The sequence below is a fragment of the Myxine glutinosa genome, chromosome 8, assembly GCF_964187855.1.
Source record: "Myxine glutinosa chromosome 8, kmMyxGlut1.1, whole genome shotgun sequence".
Classification (NCBI taxonomy): Eukaryota; Metazoa; Chordata; class Myxini; order Myxiniformes; family Myxinidae; genus Myxine; species Myxine glutinosa.
Genome location: NC_136268.1, coordinates 136,891,138 through 136,917,362, shown reverse-complemented (window position 1 = coordinate 136,917,362; position 26,225 = coordinate 136,891,138). Strand labels below are relative to the sequence as shown.

The following is a 26,225-nucleotide window of genomic DNA, read 5'->3' as shown; positions in this document are numbered from 1 at the left end:
AAGCGTCCATAAATGAAAATTTACGTAAAAAACGTAAACACATAAATAAATTAAAAAACCTCAATCGATATCTAACATTTGAAAATTGTAATTTCTATAACTGTAAACTGTGAAATAAACATGACAATAATGTCTGTAAATGGAAAAAATAAAGAGTGTCTGTAAATTAAAATTTTACTTTAAGAAAATGCAAAGGCATCTGCAAGAAAAAAAAAACCTCAATCGATATCTAGCATTTGAAAATGGTAATTTCTATAAGTGTAAACTGTGAAATAGAAATCTCAATGAAAATTTGCGTAAAAACTATAACCGCATCTGTAAAATAAATAAATAAATAAAAACTTAAATTGATATCTAGCAGCAGGTCAGTGATGCTTGCCTATTGTAATGAAATTGTGTATAAGTTTAACCCAGGTGTTATGCGGTCTCTGTCCGCTGCGTGGCAGTTATAAGAACTCTGACAGACAGTGCTATGACTCATTCCTGTGACATTTATTCTGTGTAATGTTGTGCATACTTAGATGGTGCGTATTGCTCTTTGTTCCAGGCTTGCTTCTACTAGTTGCAAATCCTTTACTGCTTCCTGTGAATGCTGAATATTGATATGTTGCTTGATGATTGTCTTACAGGTATTGCTAGAGATCAATTCAGAATTAAACTCACAATCTGGGACAATGTTGTAACTCTGGTTTTTACAACAATTATTTCTGTTCCAATCCAATCTCGGAGGCTGATCGCATCTACACCGGGTTTGAATCCGGACAGAGGTTGTACCAGTTCACCAGGCTGCCTTTTGGGGTCACCAATGGGGTAACCTGCTTCCAAAGGGCTATGGACGACATCATTGCTAAGGAGGGCTTAACCGATGTCTTTGTTTATCTGTATAATCTCACGGTTTGTGGGTACGATCAAGCTCATCATGATGCTAACTAGAAGCGCTTCCTCGAGGTTGCGCACAAGTACCGTCTGACTATGAACAAGGCTAAATGTCGCTACTCCACTCAAACAATAGATCTCCTGGGGTACACCGTGACCCACGGCACTATCACTCCAGACAAGGAGCGACTACGACCTTTGCTCGACATGGCCCCGCCACTCGATCGAGCTTCTTTGAAGCGTGCTCTCGGGCTTTTTGCTCATTACTCGAAGTGGGTTCAAAATTTTTCTGAGAAGCTTCCTCCCCTCGTGGATTGCAAGGTGTTCCCCATGGCTCACGCTGCTAAGGCCGCTTTCCATGGCCTGAAGTCCGACATAGCTGGCGCCGCTGTGTTGTCTATTGATGAAAACAAGTCCTTTGTTTTGGAAAGCGATGCATCGGATCACGCGATAGCTGCTACACTCTCTCAAGGGGGGCGACCTGTGCCATTCTTTTCAAGGACCCTCTCCCCCATGGAACGAAGACACTCGTCTGTTGAAAAGGAGGCGTACGCCATCATTGAGTCTATCAGGCGCTGGCGGCCATATTTGCTTGGCCGATGTTTTGAGATCATTACGGATCAACAAAGTGTTGCCTTTATGTATGACATGCGTCATGCTCAGCGCATTACGAATGAGAAAATCACTCGCTGGAGGATTGAGTTAGCCGATTTTTGTTACACTATCAGGTATCGTCCGGGGTGGGATAACCTCGTAGCAGATGCATTATCATGGCTGGCGGTGTGTGCGAGTCTCACCCCCTTTGAGGACCTGCACGTTCTTCATGACACATTGTGCCATGCTGGCGTGACGCGTTTAGCTCATTATGTGTGCAGGCACAAATTTCCCTACTCCATTGAGGATATTCGTCGGCTATGTCGCACTTGTTCCGTTTGTGCTGAACTCAAACCTCGTTTCTACAACCCTCGGATGGGTACGCTAGTCCAGGCTACCCGGCCGTGGGAGCGCTTGGCCATGGACTTCAAAGGGCCCCTGCCGCCTTCGTGTCTACCGTCTTGTCCGGGAATACCGGCTTCGGCTTCGGGTAGTTCTCGTTATCTTCTCACGGTGGTTGATGAGTTCTCCAGATTTCCCTTTGCTTTCCCGTGCGGGGATATGTCCGCTGCCACGGTTATCTGGTGTCTGCGGGAATTGTTTTCTATGTTTGGGAATCCGGCCTATGTGCACACTGATCGTGGAGCGGTGTTCCTATCCCAGGATGTGAGAGCATTCTTGCTCCAGCGAAATATCGCTTCTAGCTATACTACTCCGTATAGGCCACAGGCGAATGGACAGGTGGAACGATTCAATGGCATTATATGGAAAGCCATTACTCTGGGCCTTAAGTCCCAAGGTATCGGACTCGACCGGTGGACCTGGATGGTACCCGGGGCGCTCGGCTCGATCAGGACTTTATTGTGCACTGCTAATAATCAAACTCCCCACGACTGTATGTTTCGTTTTTCGCGATGTTCTGGTGGTTCCCGTCCTTTGCCGGGCTGGCTTGCTGAGCCCGGACCGGCTTTCCTCAAACACGCGGTTCGCTCGAGTAAATACGACCCCCTCGTTGACAAGGTTCGTATCCTCCAAGCCAACCCCGAGCACGCTCGAGTGCTGATGCCAAATGGACGTGAGTCTACTGTCTCGGTGCGCCCTCGTGCCCCATGTGGGGATACTGTCGGGCTGGACTTCGGCATGGTTAACCGACAATGAAGAATCTATCATCTACCCCACCACCACACGCGCCCAATCTGGATGGCTTTGTGGAGCCACGCCGTCACCCGAGTTAGGCGGAAATTCCGATGCGGAGGAATTCGGTCCCGTGGTTGGGGCTCCTGACGTCTATCGGACACGCGCCGGAAGAGAAACTCGCCGCCCCTATCGCTATGGCTGGACTGACTGACACGGATTGCTGTTAACTGATGTTTCTAGGCTGCAATGACTTGCGAGCTTGATTTCTGCCACGAAGGGTAGTGTAGTTTTAACGCCGGGGAGAATGTAATGAAATTGTGTCTAAGTTGAACCCAGGTGTTATGCGGTCTCTGTCCGCTGCGTGGCAGTTATAAGAACTCGGACAGACAGTGCTACGACTCATTCCTGTGACATTTATTCTGTGTAATGTTGTGCATACTTAGATGGTGCGTATTGCTCTTTGTTTCAGGCTTGCTTATACAAGTTGCAAATCCTTTACTGCTTCCTATGAATGCTGAATATTGATATGTTGCTTGATGATTGTCTTACAGGTATTGCTAGAGATCGATTCAGAATTAAACTCACAATCTGGGACAATGTTGTAACTCTGGTTTTTACAACACCTATAACCATAACACTTTTATTTATGATGTATCTACTTAGGAAGCATGGTTTATTATTGATTACACAATGTGTAAACATACCCCACTAGTACTATATATATATATATATATATATATAGATATATATATATATATATATATATATATATATATATGCTGTTTTATATATATACAGAATATATATATTGTTATGTGCTCCTCCCCAACCCCCGGTCACGGTGTACCTCCGAGCCCCGAGAGGAGTCACGGCAGAAAAATGTGTTATTCTGTATGTCAAAGATCAATGGTGAAGCCACACCAATTGTTAACAACAAACAAATATTGTATTAAGATCACACAAGAATAACAGTACAACAATAATAGTAATCAAAAGTACAATCAATATATGTCCTATGATGGTACCATCAGTTTCGTAGTATATAACTCACTGTGCTCCAAGTGAGTGAAACAAGAACATTCCCAATGTCTTTTTCCCAGCTTCAAACCAAAGTTGATTCCGGTTTCAAACCAAAGTCGATCCCGGCTTCAAGCCAAAGTCGATCCGCTCCAGCGATCGTCAGAACGATGTCTAATTGAGACCAGAATCCCGTTCGGATGACATCACAGTCACGCGGCCAAAACTGCGCAAAGGCACCCTCAAGGCGACTGGGAAATCCAAAGGCACCCTCCAGGCGACTGGGAAATCACACCCTTGGGTATGGACATTTCACGGCTTCAAATCGGCGAACCGCAGATTTACCTTCAAAATCCACGTTACACACACACACACCAGATAAACATCTGAATGCGGTGAAAATGGCTGAAGCGAAGCAAAGACCTTGCGCAATGCACAAAGCGCGCGAGTCAAAATGGCCGACAGCCCGTTCTCGAGGCGTAACAGCCCGACGATGATTCTCCTCGGACTCAACCACCAAAACCTGACACGCAGGTTGATCTGTCACAGCGATAACAACTCTGTCGCAGGAATCCCTTTCCTGGGAAACCCAAAGTTCACGAGCGATTCTCGTTCGACAACGTTCGCTCAGGACCTTGAAGCAACTAGGCTTCTTGTCCGACGACTCGCTCCGCCTTCTCTCTCTCCTCCTCCTCCTCTTCTTCGTCGTCCGGTTCCGGTTTCATTTAAGACCTTAACTTTTTTACCTTTTGAAAATAGTAACCTCTATCTCCCTTAAACGACAACAATAATAGTACATGGAATCAAAAATGTTTACAGTGGATGAAAACCACAACAACGGAAGTGACGAATCCGTAACAATATATATATATATATATATATATGCTGTTATATATATATATATATATATATATATATGCTGATATATATATGCTGATATATATATATATATATATATATATATATATATATATATATATATATATATATGTATTACAATTTTAGAAACAGGAATCAAATTCCTGCGAGGGGCTAAGTGTGAAAAAATTCTGACAATGCGGGGCTCGAACCACGGACCTCCGTTGATAACGCGTCAACAGCCCACTGTGCTATTGAGCCAGCCACAATCTCCTCAGAACTTTTCCACACTTAACACTGCGAGCTTTATCATGGCCGATGTCTTACATGCCTGCTAAGCAGACCCCGAATGTTAGCGTAAGTATATGCATGCGTATGTATGTGTGAATAAGTAGAAATGCATTGAAGATTAATTGAAATACAATTTTAGAAACAGGAATCAAATTCCTGCGAGGGGCTAAGTGTGAAAAAATTCTAACTCAATGCGGGGCTCGAACCACGGACCTCCGTTGATAACGGGCCAACAGCCCACTGCGCTATTGAGCCAGCCACAATCTCCTCAGAACTTTTCCACACTTAACACTGCGAGCTTTATCATGGCTGATGTCTTACATGCCTGCTAAGCAGACCCCGAATGTTAGCGTAAGTATATGCATGTGTGAATAAGTAGAAATGCATTGAAGATTAATTCAAATACAATTTTAGAAACAGGAATCAAATTCCTGCAAGGGGCTAAGTGTGAAAAAATTCTGACTCAATGCGGGGCTCGAACCACGGACCTCCGTTGATAGCGCGTCAACAGCCCACTGCGCTATTGAGCCAGCCACAATCTCCTCAGAACTTTTCCACACTTAACACTATATATATATATATATATGGATGAAATGAAAACCACAATTAAACTCTCTCCTCCTCCTCTTCTTCGTCGTCCGGTTCTGGTTTCATTTAAAACATTAACTTTTTTACCTTTTGAAAATCTTAACCTCTATCTCCCTTAAACGACAACAATAATAGTACATGGAATCAAAAATGTTTACAGTGGATGAAAACCACAACAACGGAAGTGACGAATCCGTAACTATATATATATATATATATATATATATATATATATATATATATATATATATATATATATATATATACTGTTAATGAGGGGTATTGTGATGCAATTAATAAACCATGTTCACCAGGGACATCGTACCTGCAGTGAGTTGAGAGTGACAAAAATGTAAGCAAGTGCAGGATTCAAGTGAACAGTGACGCCACAAAGCCACGTCAAGCCGAGGATTGGCAGCAGTACCACCATTGCTTTAACTGCAGACCTGCCACACACACACACACACAATGTGCATCCACAGTTTAAAGGTTGGAATCCATGTACTTCTATGTGTCACCTTGATCAAAGACAAGTATTGTCTTCCGTTCAATAAACAATATTATAAGCATTTATACAATCCGAATTGTGTTATTACCCTACGTTCGCAAAGCGAAAAGTGAGGTTAAGCAGTAAGTTGCATACATACATATGTTGTACGTACGTACGTACGTACGTGTCTGCATTTTAAAATTCATTTTCTCGGCAAGCATTGGTCCAATTGACACGAAACTTTGCAACGTAGGAGCGCCTCTTCCTGAAGAATCATTTAGTGATAATTATGACGTCATAGGTCACGTAGTACAGACGCCATCTTGGAAAAATGTTGCACGTCTATATCTCCGAAACCACTTTATGGAAAAAAATTGAAACTTGACTCGTTGTCAAGTACTCCGGATGGGGAATAAGATATGTTAATAATGACGTCATCTGTGCCTTCGTTATGACGTCATAATTCAACAAGTACAATGCTTAGTCAGATCAATTGTAAATTTATTGAGCGTGATCTCACAACAATTATATTGGAGAATGTAAATGTATGATGTCATCAGTCACGTGGTCTGGCAGCCATGTTGGATAACGAAAAAAACCAAAACTTAAAAACAGAAGAGTTGGCTCGCACCAAGTTGACTGTGTGGGGTAAGTATTCTATGAATGTCATTTATTTATCAATGAGAAGATCAATTTCTATCTGTACATCCTTTTCTTCTTTAATAGGAGAAACTATTCACAACTTCTTGAGAGGCTGGTTGAGGTGTGGGGGAATGTTTCTTGCCCAAATCTTTCACGAAGCAGCTGGCTTGGCCTGACATTAGATTGGCAGGAATTTGGCCAGAATAGGATTAAGCTATCTGCCATCCATAATGGTAACAATACAGATAACATTTATATGTACACAACTGTTGTTATAGTGATTCGTCTTTGCATTGGCCTGTTTGGCATTCTCAGTTGATGACACAGCACATGACGCTGGCATCCCAGTTTGAAATCACACTTACTGTGCTCACATGTCCATGGTCCACTAATGCCATTGTAATTCATTTAAAGGCACACTAAATATCTTCCAATGTCCTTGTCCAAAATGTGATATTTCTACAAGCTCCCCTATAGTCATATCTCACTGTAAAATAAAAGCACATTACATGCTGATGAGACTACCGGTGCCTTACACATATGATATCTAGCCCACGCAAGGCAAACGTACCGTATCTGGTCATAGGTCTGCCCAGAAGTAGAGCTGTTTAGAGCCAGCATGATGGAGCGACGCTTTGCAGTCGCCAATGTAATCAAGAGGACACGAGTCAAAATGCAAAGATTTACCTGTGGATGCAAGGATTCATGAATGTTATAGAAACATGCATCTCAACATGATGGTTATCAATTTATACTGGCATGGTGGTGGCCCATTGGTGAGTATCTCTCAGATTGAGGATTCAAATACAAGTGAAGACAACAGTATTAATGAAATGGATCCTAATGTTATATGGAAACTGAACTAGTCTTAGGAGAATAGTTAAATGATTCTGGGTAAAAAGCTAGTTGGCTCTTTAATGGCCTACAGCAACAGGACAACATGCCCTTGCTGCCTCGTCAGGTCTACATATGATTCTAGTCCACCCACTTTGTGGTCGACTCTTAACGCCCGCAGCGCAATTTGGAGCTGAAAATTGAAATTGGACATGTTAAAAAGCAATACTGCTCAAAGAAACATCACTTCCAGCATAAAAGAAAACCTCATCAAAATTACCTTTAAAACTCTGCCGAAGGCCTACAAAATTCCATTTCAGTCTCACAGGCACATGCACCACCTCCTGTGCAACAATATTTTAAGCTTAGTAAAGTGAGAAAAAGTTGCTACAGCATAAAGAGAAAAAAAAATTTCCCCCAAAGGACGAGGAAAGGAAAGGATAGGAGAAGGGGTAGTAAGTGTGTTGAATACTGCGCTGTCACGTCTTGTGTTTGAGAATGAATTTGCAGCCATTAAATTGTGGAGTCTTATGCAGCCAAAGTGCACAAAAGAGCAAAACCACAGAGGCACAGCCAACTGGAGGTGTCTTTTTATCCAAAGGCCCAGTTGGTCTTTTAAAGTTATACAAGGACATAGAAGAAACGTTAAAGCTTGATGAGGACATTTGCTCATCATTTTGGAACCATATCAGCAACACACCAATTCAATGTATGAGGCACATACATATAGTCATATATACAAACAAATATCAAAACCTAATCACATCTCTCACCCATAATTGGAGTGAATAATCAATCAGCAGTAACCTACCCAATTATTACAGCTGGTTAGGATTTCCATAACTTAACCCCCATGCTCTTCTAGCCAAGGAAAACTGCATAAAGCAACCAAGAAAAGAACCACAAGGTAAGCCCTTTGCTGTTTCAAACCCGACCCGGATTATTCTGCAGCTGCAGACATTCACAAGTAGTACGCACATAGGAATTCCAATGCTACACTCCTCGGATTCCGAACCGGCTTCGTCACTTATTGGTGAGTAATCGACAGCATAGACAGAAATGCGCACCATAGAATCTCCCAAGCACATACCACGTGCAATGCCAATAGCAATTTAGATATAAACAACAACACAGCTGTATGTTCACCTATTGGTCTTGCATGACCATTTATTATCAGTTTTGCATCTGTGATCCTCCCGAAGGTGACCTCCAAGAGAAGAGCATGGAAGGTGATACAACTGAAGATTCCACAAAATATTTGTGCTTTTGATGAACCTGACAGGAGAGGTTTGATGCTAAACAGAAGAGGAGGAAGTGTGGCGTCAATTCCGGACACACATAGATCTGCAGAACCTTTTCATTTCATTCTCTTCTTTCCTCTTGGAACAGATGGCTGGCATCTGGAGCTAAAGAAGAGGTCAATTGAGGGAAATTGGGATAAACGATGCCCCTCCCATGATTATTATATATTTCATTTAAACGAACACCCAGGGCATTCGGATTCTATTTTTGGAGGGATGAGATTCTTCCAGGAATGCGTTTGCATTGCATTTACCAAAGTAGAGAATTGACGGCTTTATTACGTCGGAATGAATCAAGCAAAACTGAGGGCTGAATTATACAATAACATTATCGATGCAATAGATGTGATTGATACTATGGGTCAAGAAGAAGATTCAAATGTAGGACGAAAAGTAATTCTCCCAGAAACAGCAACAGGAAGTCCAAAGCATATGCCAAGGTTATTTCAAGATGCCATGGCAGTTGACCAGGTCCATGGAAAGCCAATCCTTTTTCCGCAGCTTGATGGAATACTGCTCTCCCCTCTGGGCTGGTGCTCCTGCCTCACAACTTGCTCGGCTTCACACTGTAGAAATCAAAGCATTCAGAATCATTGGTATCTCCCGCCATGAAGCTGATTCCGAGGGCCTTTCACTTTCTCACCGCAGGCAGGCTGGTGGTCTTTCTGTCTTCTACCGACTCCTCTCCGGCCTAGCTCCCCCAGCTCTGTCTGTGCTCTGTCCCCCAAATATTCCTACAGGTCGCACAAGGTCTGCCGGCAACCCTCTTCTGGTGAAACGACCAAAATCAAGACTATCTGCTCACCTTCACTCTTTCAGTCCTCTTTTCTCCCGCCTCTGGAACAAACTCCCACATTCTCTTCAATCCCACTCCTCCCTCCAGGTCTTTCAAACAACTGTTCTCCAACATCTCTTATCTTCCCCCATACAAAACCTTGATCTTTTCTACCCTCGTTAATACACCCCAAATCCTCCTTTTTCAATCTCTGACCTCTTTCCTGAAATTCCAAGTAGTGTCTATTTGTTTTATACCGTGTTTTATACCATTTGTCCGATGAAGATGAAATTTCTTGAGCATCATCTTGGCATAAATTGGTAGAGAAAAAAAATGACATCATCGGTCACGTGGTTCGGCCACCATATTTGTTTTAAAACAAAAGCCTTAAAAACCACTGAAAACATGTCCTGGCGAGGGTCTGGAAACTGATTGCTCTTTCTAGTTATTATATGTTTTATGTGGTGTCTCTGTTTATGTCTTTGTGTTTTATGTTTCAGCTCTTACATGAGCCTCGACTTTGTATACAACCCCTCCCCCCTCCCTCCCCCCAAAAACCCCCCAAAAAACAAGTAGGAATCGAAAGGAGATGCAGCATACTCTTTTGCCTGGACAAACACCGGAAGATCGGCCTGATTTGGTTGCCAGATATTTCAAACGGAAGTTGCAAAACAATGATAAAGGAAATACTCCTCGGCCAAGACCAACCTGAGATCTTTGGAAAGTAGTGGTCTTTCTTTTGGTGATATAAGTCCAGGAACAAGACCTTCCGCCTGCCCATATCCTATTGATTATTCAGACAACAGATCGATTCATATCAGCAGAAGATGTCGATAAAATAATCAGTGCTGAGAGTCCACCAGATCCAGAGCGATTTGAAGAAGGCTCACTTAAGCATGAACAGGCCAAACGGCTTGAACTGTTGGTTTAAAATAAAAAAATTTTACATGGAGTAAAAAACAAACAAAAAAAACCACATGGACACAGCTAGGACTTCCAGGAAAGAAGTCGGTATTTCAGAAAAGTGGATCTGGGGTGAATTAACGGGGTTAAATGTAAATTAACTTAAATTAACTTAATTAAATTAACGGGGGTAAACCGGGTAAATTGTGAAGAATCATTAAAAAAAATTTAAACTCGTATCCGGACCCGGTTCTTCACCTAAATCGAATCAAGTCACACTCCCAACCTGTCCACCAAGATTTGTCTGCATCCATCCACAACTTTTTGAGATATCCTACTCACAGACAAACAGAAAAACAACATCGTCCACCTTCGGTGGGAGAAGTGATGGACGGCAAGTTTTCTTTCAAGAAAGGTAAGAGAAGGATTTTTTGAATAATACAGTCAAGGAAGATTGAATTGACAGAATCATCATACTAAAATACGCCATTTCGTGTCTGTCTGATAAATTTTTGACGCCAATACATTCCGTCGTTACTTATCCGATCTCAACCAAACTTGACAGGATGACCAAGGGTTACACAATGAAGGTTGCAGCGCATTCATTTGCCCCTCTCCCCAAGGGGGTTTTCTCCCCCGAGTGGTGTTTCCCCACCATTGCCGTCAATGGGGTTGCATGTTGAGGTGTATATCCATGTTAAATAGCTTTATCGTGGCGTATTTCCAAAGAAGAAGATTTATCGTGGTGTTTTTCCAAAGATGATTTTAATAACAAAATTAATGATAATCGCATATTATTAATGTTATGTCAAAACAATATTAATACTAATAAGGTCTCAATTCCCCAAGGCCTTTTTCCTGCAGTGACAACATGTATCAATAGCTTATAGTTATAATGGCGTTTCCATGGGAGCAATGGCTGCTACAGGAAGTAAAAATATAAACCACAAACATGTATGATCAGCTTTTTAAACAGTCGCTAATGCTCTTTATAACACTAAATGAAGAAATTTGGAGGAATCCCGATATCTGTGAAGAAAGATTTACATACAGAACTGAGTGAAAATCTATGGTAATCTATATACCCCACAAATGTTGGGTTAATAACATGGCCCTTTCTGGCGCTACCGCGGCATTTTTTGTAGCGAACTTTTGAAACTTGATCCTACTGTTTAACAAGAAACTGAAAGGGAGGAAGCCCGGGTTGTGCTCATTTACCAAGCAGCTAGCTAGCACTTGCCAAGCCAGCCATTCCTTAACGGTTTCGAATGGAGCGCTTGCTCGAATGCTTAAACCACTTGGCGATCTCTCCACAAGAAACTTGGTAAATTAACACACACCCAATGTTCTTGAGACTCGACCATAGATCGACTGCAATCTATATACCCCAAAGAGGAATGACCCTTCTTGCCGCTCCCGTAGTGAGCGGGTGTACTAGTTCTTCAAATTCAATAGCGAAAATCCATTAACCCCACGGCAACATACTCAGATTCTCCAAAGCAATTTGTTTACGACAGCAGAGAAAAAGGACGGAAACGCAGAGAGGCAAAAATGGATGCAATTGGACATGTCACTGTTCACCCTAGAGGAGGAGAAGAATTTTACCCCCATATGTTCCTTTGTCATGATCATAGCAGAGGAAGAACCTCCGATGAACATCTTAAAACAGTGGAGAAACATACATGTGAAACATTTCGAGAAACATGTGAAGAATGGCTGGGTTTGTACTTGGCTGGCTGGCTTTGTCCTTGGCTGGCTTTGTCCTGCAATCAGAGAGCTCTTCGTAACATGGCTTCTGTACTGCCACCCAACAAATGCGACTCAGCTTTTTGAAAACCATTGGCAAGTATGGATCGATGACTTCAAACGTAAAGTTCAAGAGGAAATCCCAGAGGATGTTTTTAAGGCCATGGTACCGATGGACTTAGAGAATAGACTGCAGCTTTAGGGAAAAGAACTGAAGCATTTCCTTCCGCCAGAAGTTGAACAAAACCTTAGAGAGAGGATCAAGCCAATTGAACACATTGACGGAATTCACCACCATGTGACCATGCAAGAAGAGTTGGACTTTAATCATGAAGAGCAAAATGAGTTTGCAGCAGTGAATCCGGCAAGACTGACCGACTCCCTAACAAAATCAGCTATTTGATTCGGTAATTAACGTGATTGAAAACAATCAGTCCATAGCAACCATCATTGATGCAAGAGGTGGAACTGGAAAGACATTCCTCCTAATATAACCTTTCGCACTTCGAGTGGATCTGTCCTTCCAGCAGGGAAGGACATTCCCAGAAATACTATTCCCTTTGTCGTGTCCTAATTCCATGCCTCAGTCGTAGCCAAGTAGTCTATCCGATTATATTTCTCATTTTATTATTTACAGCAATTAATGTGCAACTGAGTGGCTTGCCACATGAGAGGGCAGTTAATTGTGTCAACAATATTCATGGACGTCAACAACCACATATAGTCAAAAGCAGGTAAGGATGGCATTTTACCTTCCCTGAACCACCTTTAGAGGCCATTTTTCCCCACAGAGCAGGGGTTGGCCTTTTTTCGGGCACCGTGGTCCCATTTTTGAGGCAATGTTTGTTGGCCTTTTTTCGGGCACCGTGGTCCCCTTTTTGAGGCAATGTTTTATGGCCGGATGCACTTCCTGCCGCCAACCCTGTTAGTCACTTCTTGCGACACACAAGGAATTACCAGTGAGCTGGTACTCAATTTACCGACCTCGGAAGGATGACAGGCTGTCAACCCCCCTGATGTTAATTCAGCGATCGACCGGGATTCAAACCCAGGATCCTAGGATCCCAACCCGGCACCCTAACCGCTAAGCCAACACCAGGCTGAAAAATGTGAATTTTACCTTCCCTAAAGGACAATTTTGAAGTAGATGGGTTCATGTGAAACGAACTATGAACACTAGGAGGCTACCGTACTCGGGGATAACTCTGAACCATCGATCACTGTAAACAAAAAATGGCCAAATGACGGACATTTCAGCCACAGCTTGCCCTTCATCGAGGACTATTTGAGTTGTGTGAACCCGTTTTTAGAGTAGCGAGACTGCATGGCCAAGCAATGCGCTACAAAAGCTCTTTGGTTTAGATGAGGAGTTACCATCTGAAATGCCAGCTTCTTGTTTGCCATGGCAGTTAACATATTACGCACATCAGCATTCAGTTGATTCCATCCATTGCTCTACCTGTCCGCCGACGTAGAACGACACGAAGCTTCACGATTAAGACTATTTTTCCATTCTGTGATACAAAACTCTTAATGATATCCCCAACTACACAAGTTTCGTTCTTTTCCAACTTGCTATTACCCTAAAGGAGCTCATGATGTTGAATTGGAGCACAAAAAATATATAAAATGAAACTCGTAACAGATGCAAGCATTAACTGAAGTAGCTCAGTGGCCTAATCTGCATCACTCTATGATCCATGTCTTCCAAAGGAGCTCGTTTCGTTTTCAAAAGAAACGATTCCTGAATCATGGCTGCCCTCTTTTGGTGTTGCTTTGTAATGTTAGCTCACAGTGCAACTCTTTATAAGGACACTTATGAATGCTGCATTTGGTCTCAGTCTACTCGATAAACTTCTGAATTTGAGTTTGACATCAACTTACTTTGGGTGATTGAAAATATAGCAATCCTTTATTTATTTTTTTGTATACAAGATCGAGGCTCGTGTAAGAGCTAACATCAATCACAAAAAACAACAACGAACGGACACACAAAACATACAAAAAATGGAGAGGGAGACAAGATGGGGAGAGAAAGAGGGGAGCACACAAGTACAACAGCAGAGAACAGAGACAACGGGAGATCTGTGGGAGGGAGAGGGTTTGGGGGGAGGAGGCACGGGAAGGCGGGGTGAGGGGAGGGGAAGTATAAAACACATGGACACTGCTGGAACTTCCAGGAAAGTAAAAAGTCGGTATTTCACAAAAAAAGTGGATTTGGCATGAATTAACAGGGGTAGAAGAGATCAAGGTTTTGGATGGGGGAAGATAAGAGATGGTGGTGAGCAGCTGTTTTGAAGACCTGGAGGGAGGAGTGGGATTGAAGCGAGTGAGGGAGTTTATTCCAGAGGCGGGAGAAAAGAGGAATGTAAAAGAGTGAAGATGAGCAGAGAGTCTTGATTTTGGCACTGATTTGCGCAGAGAGTCATTTGTGATTCATATTAATCCAGATAGCACATCCTTTTGAGCAGCCACTTCACAGAGGTAAACGAGCTCGGGGGTGTGTGGGGGTGCACAAACTCACAGTGATGATAAAAAGGACAGGACCCACAAATGCCCAGATGACTCCACTCTGAACGTCCAGCCAGCAATGAGTGCTTGCAGATGTATAGGAATCAAAAGCAGCGAGTAGAGTGATTCCAACTATAAGCACAGGTATACCTGCAATGTACATGGGATGTCAGTTTAAGAGCAGATATTGACGTCGTGCAAAAGTAGTCAGGAAAACCGGGACACCAGACTTCACACGGGATCAGGTGCATCCACGGAGGAATAAACACATCATAGCATTGAGGAATTAGATTTCTTAGAAATTGCAAAGCTTTCAACATACGAAGTGGCATCGCAAAATGAATACCTTCAATCTTATTCTTGAAGGGAGATTCCAAAACTTGGAGGGAGACTTGCGTGGTCTTAACGAAAATAATTTAAATAATTATTATCCAGAACTAGAACAGGGGAATGCAATGAATGAGGAAAGGGGCCAGCAGGGGAGGGACACTTCCTCATTATTATAATGTTTCCAAGAATTCTGTTTTGCCAGGGTTTTAATTTTTTTTTTTCTGTTCATGCATTGAAGTTGAGATAATGTCTGTTTAGAGAACCAGTTAAGTAAGGTAAGAAGCTAAGTTTGGTTGGTCCTGAATGGGTTAAGGTAGTTCATATAACGGGTTAAGCTCGCTTGATTGTTCATGCTTGTTTGACCGATTTCTAAAATTAAAATCACAAAATTAATCTAAACATTTCACGTCAATAAATGAACGAAGAATGAAAGTTTTATTTTTTATTTTTCAAAACATTGGAGTCAGAGCCTCTATCAAAAGTATATCATAGGAGAGCAATTCAAGCTCTACCTGTATATTATGTAATAGTAATTTAGTTCCGGCCACAAATTTTATGCAACAATATTGTCCATCTACCCTGTGTTGGCCTAGCGGTTAGGGTGCAGGCTTGGGATCCGAGGATCCTGAGTTCGTAATCCCGGTCCATCGTTGAATTAACGCCTGGGGGGTTGACTCAGCCTGTCATGCTTCCGAGGTCCGCAAATTGAGTACCCGCTTGTTTGGATGAATGTGCCGGTTTGTGCCCAGTTTAGAATAGGTACACCGTATCCTGCGTGTCGTAAGAGGCGACTAAATGGATGGCGTCAGGAAGGGCATCCGGCCATAAAAACATTGCCTCAAAATGGGAACCATGATGATTGTCATGAGGCCTGCAAGGCTAACCCCCGCTCTAGCAGGAAAAATGGCCTTAAAAGGGGGAATTTTTTATTATTTTCTAGCTACCCGGTCCATCAGAATTGTGCAGATGTTGCGCATTTGCCTTTGAGCTGTACAGTCTGAGTTTTATTCTCCAACCTGACTATGAATTGGTGGATTTATGCTCATCATCAGAGCTGGGCATTGTATCGATGAGTGCGATAAATAATAAGTTTGGGACATGTCTGCTCACTCGCATTGGCTGGTAGACGTTAAAAATCCCATGGTATATTTAGACGTCTAGTGGGTGAGTTAACAACACCACCCTGGCCAAATAACTACCCGAACATACAAGGGGCAATGCATCAGAAGCACAGCTTATGCTCCCCATATAAATTATGTTATCAGAAGCCGCTTGCTGCATATAAGAGAAAAAAAAGAAGAAGTCTACCCAGAGCAAGTTAGAAAGGAAGTCTCATCAAAGTTGATCAAAACATTTGGCATCTACCAAAGATGGTCACCAACATAGTCACGTGTGCGGTGGAGCAGACTGTTTACCAAGAATGTCTTGACAAGTGTTGATGTTACTTCCTGTCGAGGTTGCTCATGGCAGACAATATCATTAGCCCATCCGTGCAGCAGGAGACGGGGTTTTGCAATCACTTTGTGTGTGTGTGTGTGTGTGTGTGTGTGTGTGTGTGTGTGTGTGTGTGTGTGTGTGTGTATGCATGCGTGTATGTGTTTATGTGTGTGTGTGTGTGTGTGTGTGTGTATGTGTGTGTGTATATATATATGTGTGTGTGTGTGTGTGTGTGTATGTGTGTAATGTGTGTGTGTATGTATGTATGTATGCGTGTATGTGTGTGTGTGTGTGTGTGTGTGTATGTGTGTGTGTGTGTGTGTGTGTGTACGTGTGTGTATGTGTATGTGTGTGTGTGTGTGTGTATGTGTGTGTGTATGTATGTATGCATGTGTGTGTGTGTGTGTGTATGTATGCGTGTGTGTGTGTGTGTGTGTGTGTGTGTGTGTGTGTGTGTGTGTGTGTATGTGTGTGTGTATATGTGTGTGTGTATGTGTGTGTGTATATGTGTGTGTGTATGTGTGTGTGTATATGTGTGTGTGTGTATGTGTGTGTGTGTGTGTGTGTGTGTGTGTGTGTGTGTGTGTGTGTGTGTGTGTGTGTCTGTCTGGACCATAACTTTTTTCCCATTTGAGCTTTTGTCATCAAATTTTCAACAGAGCTTTATTATGATAATATGGAGAAGGCTAATTAATAACTTGGTGGAAATGTCAAAAGGTCAAAGGTCAGTGTCACATACAATCATCAATTTTCATTAAATTAACCTGAAATTTCAATTTATCATTTAAATTTTGTCATCAGATTTTCAACAAAGCTTTATTAAGATAATATGGAGAAGAAAAATTAAAGATTTGTCAAAAGGTCAAAAGGTCAGCGTCACCTAAAATCATCAATTTTTCATTCAAATGATCTGAAATTTAAATTTATCATTTGAGTTTTTGTCATCACATTTTCAGCAAAGCTGTATTATGAGATTATGAAGAAGGCAAATTAATAATTTGGTCAAAAGGTCAAAGGTCAGCATCAAATAAAATCATCAATTTTCATCCGATTGACCTGAAAATTTAAGAATTTGCATATTTGATCACTGCATTAGTTCACCAATCAAAAGCTAGAAGCTGATTATTTTTTTTAGATCAAAACATCAAAGGTCAAGGTTGCGTAAAATTGCCAATTTTCACCCAAATCGTCCTGAAATTTAAAGAATTTGCATATCGGGGCACTGAATTGGTTCAATAATAATCAAAAGGAAGGAATCGATTGTTTTTTAATTTTTTTTATAAAAGGTCAAAGGTCAAGGCTGCATAAAATCCTCAATTTTCATCCAATTGACCTGAAGTTTTAAGAATTTGCATATTTGGTCATTAAATTGGTTTACCAATCAAAAGCTAGAAGCTGTTTTTTTTTTAGATCAAAAGGTCAAAGCTCAAGGTTGGGCAAAATCGGCAATTTTCACCCGATTGGCCTGAAATGTAAAGAATTTGCATATCGTGTCACTGAATTGGTTCAATATTCAAAAGGTAGGAGTGGATTGTTTTTTTTTTAGATCAAAAGCTCAAAGGTCAAGGCTGCATAAAATCATCAATTTTAATTTTGTATTTTTTTTAACGGTTTTCGTTACTTTGAGCATACGGAATAAGAAGAAGACGTCTGAATACAAACGGATGCACGCAGATGGCCTCAGCATTTTCAGATTCTTTCTAGTTGCATAATTTTAGGACTGAACTAAGATTTTTCCACTTCCGACAAAAACAAGTCCATGTTAACCTTGATCCATCCTTTTATTACATGCAAGACATTAGTAGACATTATTTTTCTTTTATATGAACTACAAGAACATTTGTACACAAGGGATAGATAATCACAATGTTTGTGATTGGAACCTGAGAGCTCAGTATCACAAGCCATGTGTTGAGATGGAACATGAAACAGGTGAACCCCACACACTCAAATTTGTGGTTACATGAGCGAATATGTTCAGGTTCGACGGACGTTGAGCGATGGCAAACCGTACCCCATCCAACAATGTAGTAATACTTCATATGGCTCTCCTCGCTCAGATTAACTGTGACAACCTTGCTCCAAAGCAACAAACCCTCCACAAGCATCCAGGTGAAGGAGGCCATGAAGAGCAGGTGCATGAGTGCTGTCACGACCGTGCAAGCCACCTGTAGGGGATGGAATAATGCCTAGTTTGACATATATGGCCGCAGGCCCAAAGCCGGTGATGAAAAATGTGCCACTTGGAATTGCCCTACCTGACTGGAAGTGGCAGAGTTGCTACACAGAAGAACCACCTGGGCAGCAATGAGGGACAGGAACAGGTTCTTGTGGATGGATATCCGGTCCGACTTCGGGATGCTACAAAACAGAGTTTTCTTGTTATTTTTTTCCAATCACATTGATTTTACAATCCACCTTTGTTAATCAAAGCATGGCCGTCTATTGGAGGAGAGCGATCTTGTGAAACAGGCAGAGGTAGCATGTGACAACTTAAAAATTTAACATTATACATTTAAAAAGAGTTGGCCATTAAGTGGCAGTAGCCTGGCCATATTCGAGATCTCTGCCCTAATTGATGGGGTGCTGTGTCATTGTCATCGACCCAACATTGGTGTAATCCAGTACGCTGACACTGAAACTGCCATTCTGAAAAATCTTGTAATCTCCTAAAGATAGCATAAAGGAACATTTTGTGTTGGTATAAAATACCAAGATTCTTTCAGGGAATAAGGTGCGATATGTCCATGATGTAATTTTATTACTTCCAAAATCGAAGATTTTTCCAAGTATATTGGTTGGTCTTGTGCGTTATTCTGCCTCTCTGTTTGTCTGTTTGTCTGTTTGTTACTTGGCAGAATAAAAAATAAAAAATTTCAAGTATGTTGATCACTCCGGTTTGTATGTGTTTGTTTGTCCGCTCACTTATACTTGCCTACAGGTCACAATTTAAAACTGATCTTCACGAAACTTCACCAAATGGTAGTTTGTGGTCCGACAAAATGCTATATTTTTTTTTAGGTCAAAAGGTCAGCAAAGGTCAACCACTTTTTCACATTTCTAAAATCCTCAATTTTCATCCAATTGACTTGAAATTTGAATAGGATTTACATATCGGCTAACTGAATTTAGCCACAACCTATTTTTGAGATCAGCATAGGCCAAAAGGTCAACATAGGCCAAAGGTCAACCACTTTTTCACATTTCTAAAATCCTCAATTTTCATCCAATTGACTTGAAATTTGAATAGGATTTACATATCGGCTAACTGAATTCAACCACCAACTATTTTTGAGATGAGCTTCGGCCAAAAAGTCAACATAGGCCAAAAGTCAACCACTTTTTTTGAATTTCTAAAATCCTCAATTTTCATCCGATTCACTTGAAATTTGAATGGGATTTACATATCAGTTAACTGAATTCAATCAACAACTATTTTTGATATCAGCATAGGCTAAAAGGTCAAAATAGGCCAAAGGTCAACCACTTTTTTTGAATTTCTAAAATCCTCAATTTTCATCCGATTCACTCGAAATTTCAAAAGGATTTACATATCGGCTAACTGGATTCAACCACCAACTATTTTTTAGATCAGCATAGGCCAAAAAGTCAACATAGACCAAAGGTCAACAACAATTTCACATTCTAAAATCCTCAATTTTCATCCGTTTCACTTGAAATTTGAATGGGATTTACATATCAGTTAAATGAATTCAACCAACAACTATTTTTGAGATCAGCAGAGGCCAAAAGGTCAAAATAGGCCAAAGGTCAACCACTTTTTTCGAATTTCTAAAAGCATCAATTTTTATCCAATTGACTTGAAATTTGAATTGGATTTTCATATCAGCTAACTGAATTCAACCACCAATTATTTGTGAGGTCAAAAGGATGCTCTACAGAGTGCCATTCTGTTTGTTCTCTTTTGCCAAGTGTCGCTCTATGAGTGATTTTTCATTTGTTTGTCTGTTTGTTTGTCAATCGCCTACAGGTCACAATTTCGAAAATCACAATCACAATTTAAAACCAATCTTCATGAAACTACACCAGATGGAAGAGTTGGTCATAAGGAAGAAGCCTATCGATTTTAAAGTCAAAGGTCAAAGGTCACCTTGAGGTCAAATTTCTAAAATTGTCATTTTTTTTCATCCGATTGACTTTAAAATTAAACAGCTATTACATAGTGCATCACTGAATTGGGAAACCAACTATTTTTGAGGGCAAAAGGTGAAAGGTCAGCTCAAGGTCAATCTTCTAATATCATCAATTTTCATCTAAAAAATCATCAATTTTTATGTGAAACATTTGTGCTTTGATTAAGATCGTCAATTTTTGCGTTATTCTGCCTCTCTGTTTGTCTGTTTGTCTGTTTGTCTGTTTGTTTCTTGGCAGAATAAAAAATAAAAAATTTCAAGTATGTTGATCACTCCGGTTTGTATGTGTTTGTTTGTCCGCTCACTTATACTTGCCTACAGGTCACAATTTAAAACTGATCTTCACGAAACTTCACCAAATGGTAGTTTGTGGTCCGACAAAATGCTATATTTTTTTTTAGGTCAAAAGGTCAGCAAAGGTCAACCACTTTTTCACATTTCTAAAATCCTCAATTTTCATCCAATTGACTTGAAATTTGAATAGGATTTACATATCGGCTAACTGAATTTAGCCACAACCTATTTTTGAGATCAGCATAGGCCAAAAGGTCAACATAGGCCAAAGGTCAACCACTTTTTCACATTTCTAAAATCCTCAATTTTCATCCAATTGACTTGAAATTTGAATAGGATTTACATATCGGCTAACTGAATTCAACCACCAACTATTTTTGAGATGAGCTTCGGCCAAAAAGTCAACATAGGCCAAAAGTCAACCACTTTTTTTGAATTTCTAAAATCCTCAATTTTCATCCGATTCACTTGAAATTTGAATGGGATTTACATATCAGTTAACTGAATTCAATCAACAACTATTTTTGATATCAGCATAGGCTAAAAGGTCAAAATAGGCCAAAGGTCAACCACTTTTTTTGAATTTCTAAAATCCTCAATTTTCATCCGATTCACTCGAAATTTCAAAAGGATTTACATATCGGCTAACTGGATTCAACCACCAACTATTTTTTAGATCAGCATAGGCCAAAAAGTCAACATAGACCAAAGGTCAACAACAATTTCACATTCTAAAATCCTCAATTTTCATCCGTTTCACTTGAAATTTGAATGGGATTTACATATCAGTTAAATGAATTCAACCAACAACTATTTTTGAGATCAGCAGAGGCCAAAAGGTCAAAATAGGCCAAAGGTCAACCACTTTTTTCGAATTTCTAAAAGCATCAATTTTTATCCAATTGACTTGAAATTTGAATTAGATTTTCATATCAGCTAACTGAATTCAACCACCAATTATTTGTGAGGTCAAAAGGATGCTCTACAGAGTGCCATTCTGTTTGTTCTCTTTTGCCAAGTGTCGCTCTATGAGTGATTTTTCATTTGTTTGTCTGTTTGTTTGTCAATCGCCTACAGGTCACAATTTCGAAAATCACAATCACAATTTAAAACCAATCTTCATGAAACTACACCAGATGGAAGAGTTGGTCATAAGGAAGAAGCCTATCGATTTTAAAGTCAAAGGTCAAAGGTCACCTTGAGGTCAAATTTCTAAAATTGTCATTTTTTTTCATCCGATTGACTTTAAAATTAAACAGCTATTACATAGTGCATCACTGAATTGGGAAACCAACTATTTTTGAGGGCAAAAGGTGAAAGGTCAGCTCAAGGTCAATCTTCTAATATCATCAATTTTCATCTAAAAAATCATCAATTTTTATGTGAAACATTTGTGCTTTGATTAAGATCGTCAATTTTAATCTTAATGAAATGGACAATTTGATGTATCCGTGGTAACTATATATTTTGGGGAGGGGAGGATTTTGCAAGTATCGTGCTGTGCATGACGTTTTTCTGGTTTTATTTATTTATTTGCATGCAGCCTCCAGATGCTTGGCTGCATCATTTTCTGGGGAGTGATCATGCTGCTGATGCAATGCCCCCTTACCAGCTAACGGGTACTCATTTTGCCAACCTCAGAAGGACGACAGGCCGAGTCGACCTGCCTGGTGTTAATTCAATAGCACAACAGGGACTTGAACTAAAGAACCAAGGATCTCAAGATTGCCACCTTAACCATTAAGCCAACACCAGGCTCATGATGTAGTGATTAACTCAAACGTCTCCAAAATACAAGAATGAAATAGCCAGTTATGTGATCCTGATTCGTTTTTAACACGTTTCCCTGAATGGATCATTGGACAAATTATTATCCTTTTACAGCTCAGAGCTGGAAAATGTGTCATTGTCAAGTATTCAATCATGATTTACAGCTTATCTATATATAATATAGGCCTATATGTGATATTATTGATGTATAGATATGTTTGTGTAGCAATAAGGACAAAAACCTGCATCTCTGATGTCTGTGAGTTCAAAAATCGGTAAAGACAACAGTATTAAGGAATTGTCTAATATTCTGGAATCTCAGCTATAGTTTCCATTCATAGCCAAAGACAGCCTTTCACAAATGGCACACGAACAACCTGGGAAGGCAAATTTGTTTACAGTGTCGGAGCTGCTGCCCTAACAACAACCTCATCTCAGTGATAGAAAGTAGTGTATCTTGGTGTAAACGTAAAGGGTCATCAAAGAAGGGCAGTCCTCCCTCTACTACCTGCAGTTTTAGGCAGAAGTTTGTTCAGGGTGCAGGTGGACTCTCCGTGATTGGTATCCTTGGTATCCTAGATATCTTATTGGACATGGTATCTTTAACATCGACCAACATCCATTGCTGCTATGAGGGTCTCCGGCTTAACATCCATTTGAAGGACAGTGCACACAATGGCGACCTGAAATTTCAATTTACCATTTGAGTTTTGTCATCAAATTTTCAACAAAGGTTTATTATGATAACACGGAGAAGGCAAATTAATACCTTTGTCAAAAGGTCAAAAGGTTAAAGGACAGCGTCACCTAAAAGCATCAATTTACATCCGATTGACCTGAAATTTAAATTTACGATTTGCGTTTTGTCATCAAATTGTCAACAAAGGTTTATTATGATAACACGGAGAAGGCAAATTAATACCTTTGTCAAAAGGCCAAAAGGTTAAAGGTCAGCGTCACCTAAAATCATCAATTTCCATCTGATTGACCTGAAATTTAAATTTACGATTTGCGTTGTCATCAAATTTTCAACAAAGTTTTATTATGAGAATATGGAGAAGCCAAATTAATAATTTGGTCAAAAGGTCAAAATATCAAAGGTCAGCGTCACCAAAAATTGTCAATTTTCATTCGATTGACCTGACATTTTAAGCATTTGCATATTGCGTCACTGAATTGGCTCACCAATAAAAAGCTAGAAGCCAATTGTTTTTTTGGATCAAAAGGTCAAAGATCAAGGTTGCATAAAATCACCAATTTACACCGGATTGACTTGAAATTTAAGGAATGTGCATATGGGGTCACTGAATTGGTTCAATAATTATCAAAAGGTATAAATCGATTGTGTTTTTTAGTTAAAAAGGTCAAAAGTCAAGGTTGCATGAAATCGGCAATTTAAATCCAATTGAACTGAAATTTTAAGAATTTGCATATTGGGTCACAGAATTGGTTCACCAATCAAAAGCTAGAAGCTGTTTGTTTGTTTTTTAGATCTAAAGCTCAAAGGTCAAGGCTGCATAAAATCATCAATTTTCATTTTGTATTTTTTAAAACTGGTTTAGTTATTTTGAGCATACAGAAGAAGAAAACCTCTGAATACAAACAGATGCAGACAGGCTTTGCATTTTCATACACTTTCTAGTTGAATACAGTTTTATAGGCACTGCCTTGCCAGTGGAGAATGATAAGGTAAGACTTCAGAACCCACTGTTACTAAACACACAATGGGTTATTTAACACCCGGAAGTGAGTGTTAGCAGAAGAAACAGAGGGATTACCACCAGGCCTTCAAAAGGTGGTGCACTCCATGATGCCGTGCGATAACCGTTGAGTGACATGGATCCTAATCTATCGTGAAATTAATCTTCAAGGCAAAACAACCTTGAGACGAGTACGTTATCACTGAACTAACGATTTCGTTTTTACAAATAGATAGAGTTACGGGATGTTAAGAAACAATAAGTGAACAGTAATAGTACAACTTGGGCTGGCAGGATGGCTTAGAGCAGGGGTTAACCTTTTTCCCTGTCAAGACCCCCAACGGATTGCCCACGATGTCCCTATACCCCCTTCGCCAGACTGTTGACTGACCAAGGCGCACCGAAGGTGTACATAGCTCGGGGGGACTGGAGGCATGTCACCCTATAATTTTTTTGATTTCTAGGTGCTCTGTGGTGCATTCTGAGGGGTGTTTTTACTTTAATTGCCTATTTGTTGGATGAAAATTGGTAACTTATTACCCAGAAAATGAGCCAAGTTCGGGGATCCGCGCCTGATTACCAGTCCCATTAGGTTCCAGTGTGACTTCAAAACATCTCAATAGCTTAGTTTTACATTATGGATAATTAGGAACAGAACAGGAAAGAAAATCATTAGGATTTTATCCCTATTTATTTCTTTGCTTGTTAACAAAGAAAAAAAACCAAACTAAACTAAACTAAAACATGCAAGTTTTATGCAAGCCGTTTTACTAGTCCAGTGAGATTGTTGCTGCTGTTTTCGTGCATTCAGAATATGGAATCGGGGCACAGTTCGTGACAACGCCACTCGCATATCATCGGACACATCAAGTCGATTTCTCCACTTTGATTTCAGGTTCAATAATGCAGAGAAACCTGTTTCACAGAGATACGAAGTTGTGAAGGGAACCAACACGTTCATTACCCTCTTCGCCAAGCTAGTGTAAGCCGCTATCTGCTCACACCAAAACTGCTTAAAATCCAGCCCAGCCTTTCCGAAATCAGCTTTCTGTCTTTGATCTTCTTGGAACTCGATCAAATCATCCTTCACTAAATCGTTGTCACTCATAGTATAAATATCAAACAAAGGGTTCTGGATCCAAATGGATTCCGTGCTAAAATCATCAATATCTGAGAAGTAACCCTCAAAATTGGTACTTAGGACCTTCAAATGGTCCTTGACTTCTTGAAGTATTTCCCCAGGCAATGCCTTTTCATCTTCTCCATCAAGAATGATATCGCCAAGGATTGGAAAGTTCGCCATGTTTCCGCTTTCAACACGGCGACTCCAAATAGGTAATTTCTTCGTGAATGCCACTAGCTTTCCCCTGGCTTGAATAATGTCCACATCCCTTCCATGCATCGACATGTTCAAGTCATTGAGGTGACCGAAAATATCAGCCAAATATCCCAGGCTAACAATAAAATGCTCATCTTCAAAAGCGTTCGCAAGAGGGGATTGTTGATGCCTGAGGAATTCGAGAATTTCTTCCCGAAGTTCCACTACACGTGCGAAACCACGACCACGAGATAGCCAAAGTACCAACGTACAGAATTTTTGAAATAGCCGATGATTTAATGCCCGTCCACAAATAAAGTTGACTGTCTGCACGACTATTACCTTCACTTCTTTCAGTTTCTTTGACAACGTTTTGGACGCCAAGGCTTCGCGATGTTGAACACAGTGTGTGGTCAACACATGTGGAGCTTTTTCCTTGACCAGAGCGATGAAACCAGATTTCTTGCCCCATCATGGCAGGAGCTCCGTCCATGCAAATAGACCCAACAAAATCCCATGTTAACTCATGGTGATCAAAGAACAGTTCGATCAACTTGAACACATCAGCTCCTTTAGTTGTTGTTTCGAGTCGTTCGCATGATAAAAATTCTTCCTCGAGTTTCATTTCATGAACGTAGTGGACGAATACGAGCAATTGA

The 26,225-nt window shown here is 40.6% G+C and overlaps 1 protein-coding gene across 1 annotated transcript in view; it reads right to left on the bottom strand.

Moving 5' to 3' along the window:
- The window catches only part of ADGRD2 (adhesion G protein-coupled receptor D2), a 288,081-nt gene that overhangs the window by 108,295 nt on the left and 153,561 nt on the right, over positions 1 to 26,225 (bottom strand). Inside the window, exons 17-21 of the mRNA XM_078784001.1 lie at positions 18,589 to 18,691; positions 18,345 to 18,498; positions 14,577 to 14,713; positions 7,065 to 7,180; positions 5,687 to 5,807 (exon numbers count right to left, since the gene is read on the bottom strand). Of these exons, the coding sequence (XP_078640127.1) occupies positions 5,687 to 5,807; positions 7,065 to 7,180; positions 14,577 to 14,713; positions 18,345 to 18,498; positions 18,589 to 18,691 (631 nt within the window). The remainder of the gene's footprint in view (positions 1 to 5,686; positions 5,808 to 7,064; positions 7,181 to 14,576; positions 14,714 to 18,344; positions 18,499 to 18,588; positions 18,692 to 26,225) is intronic.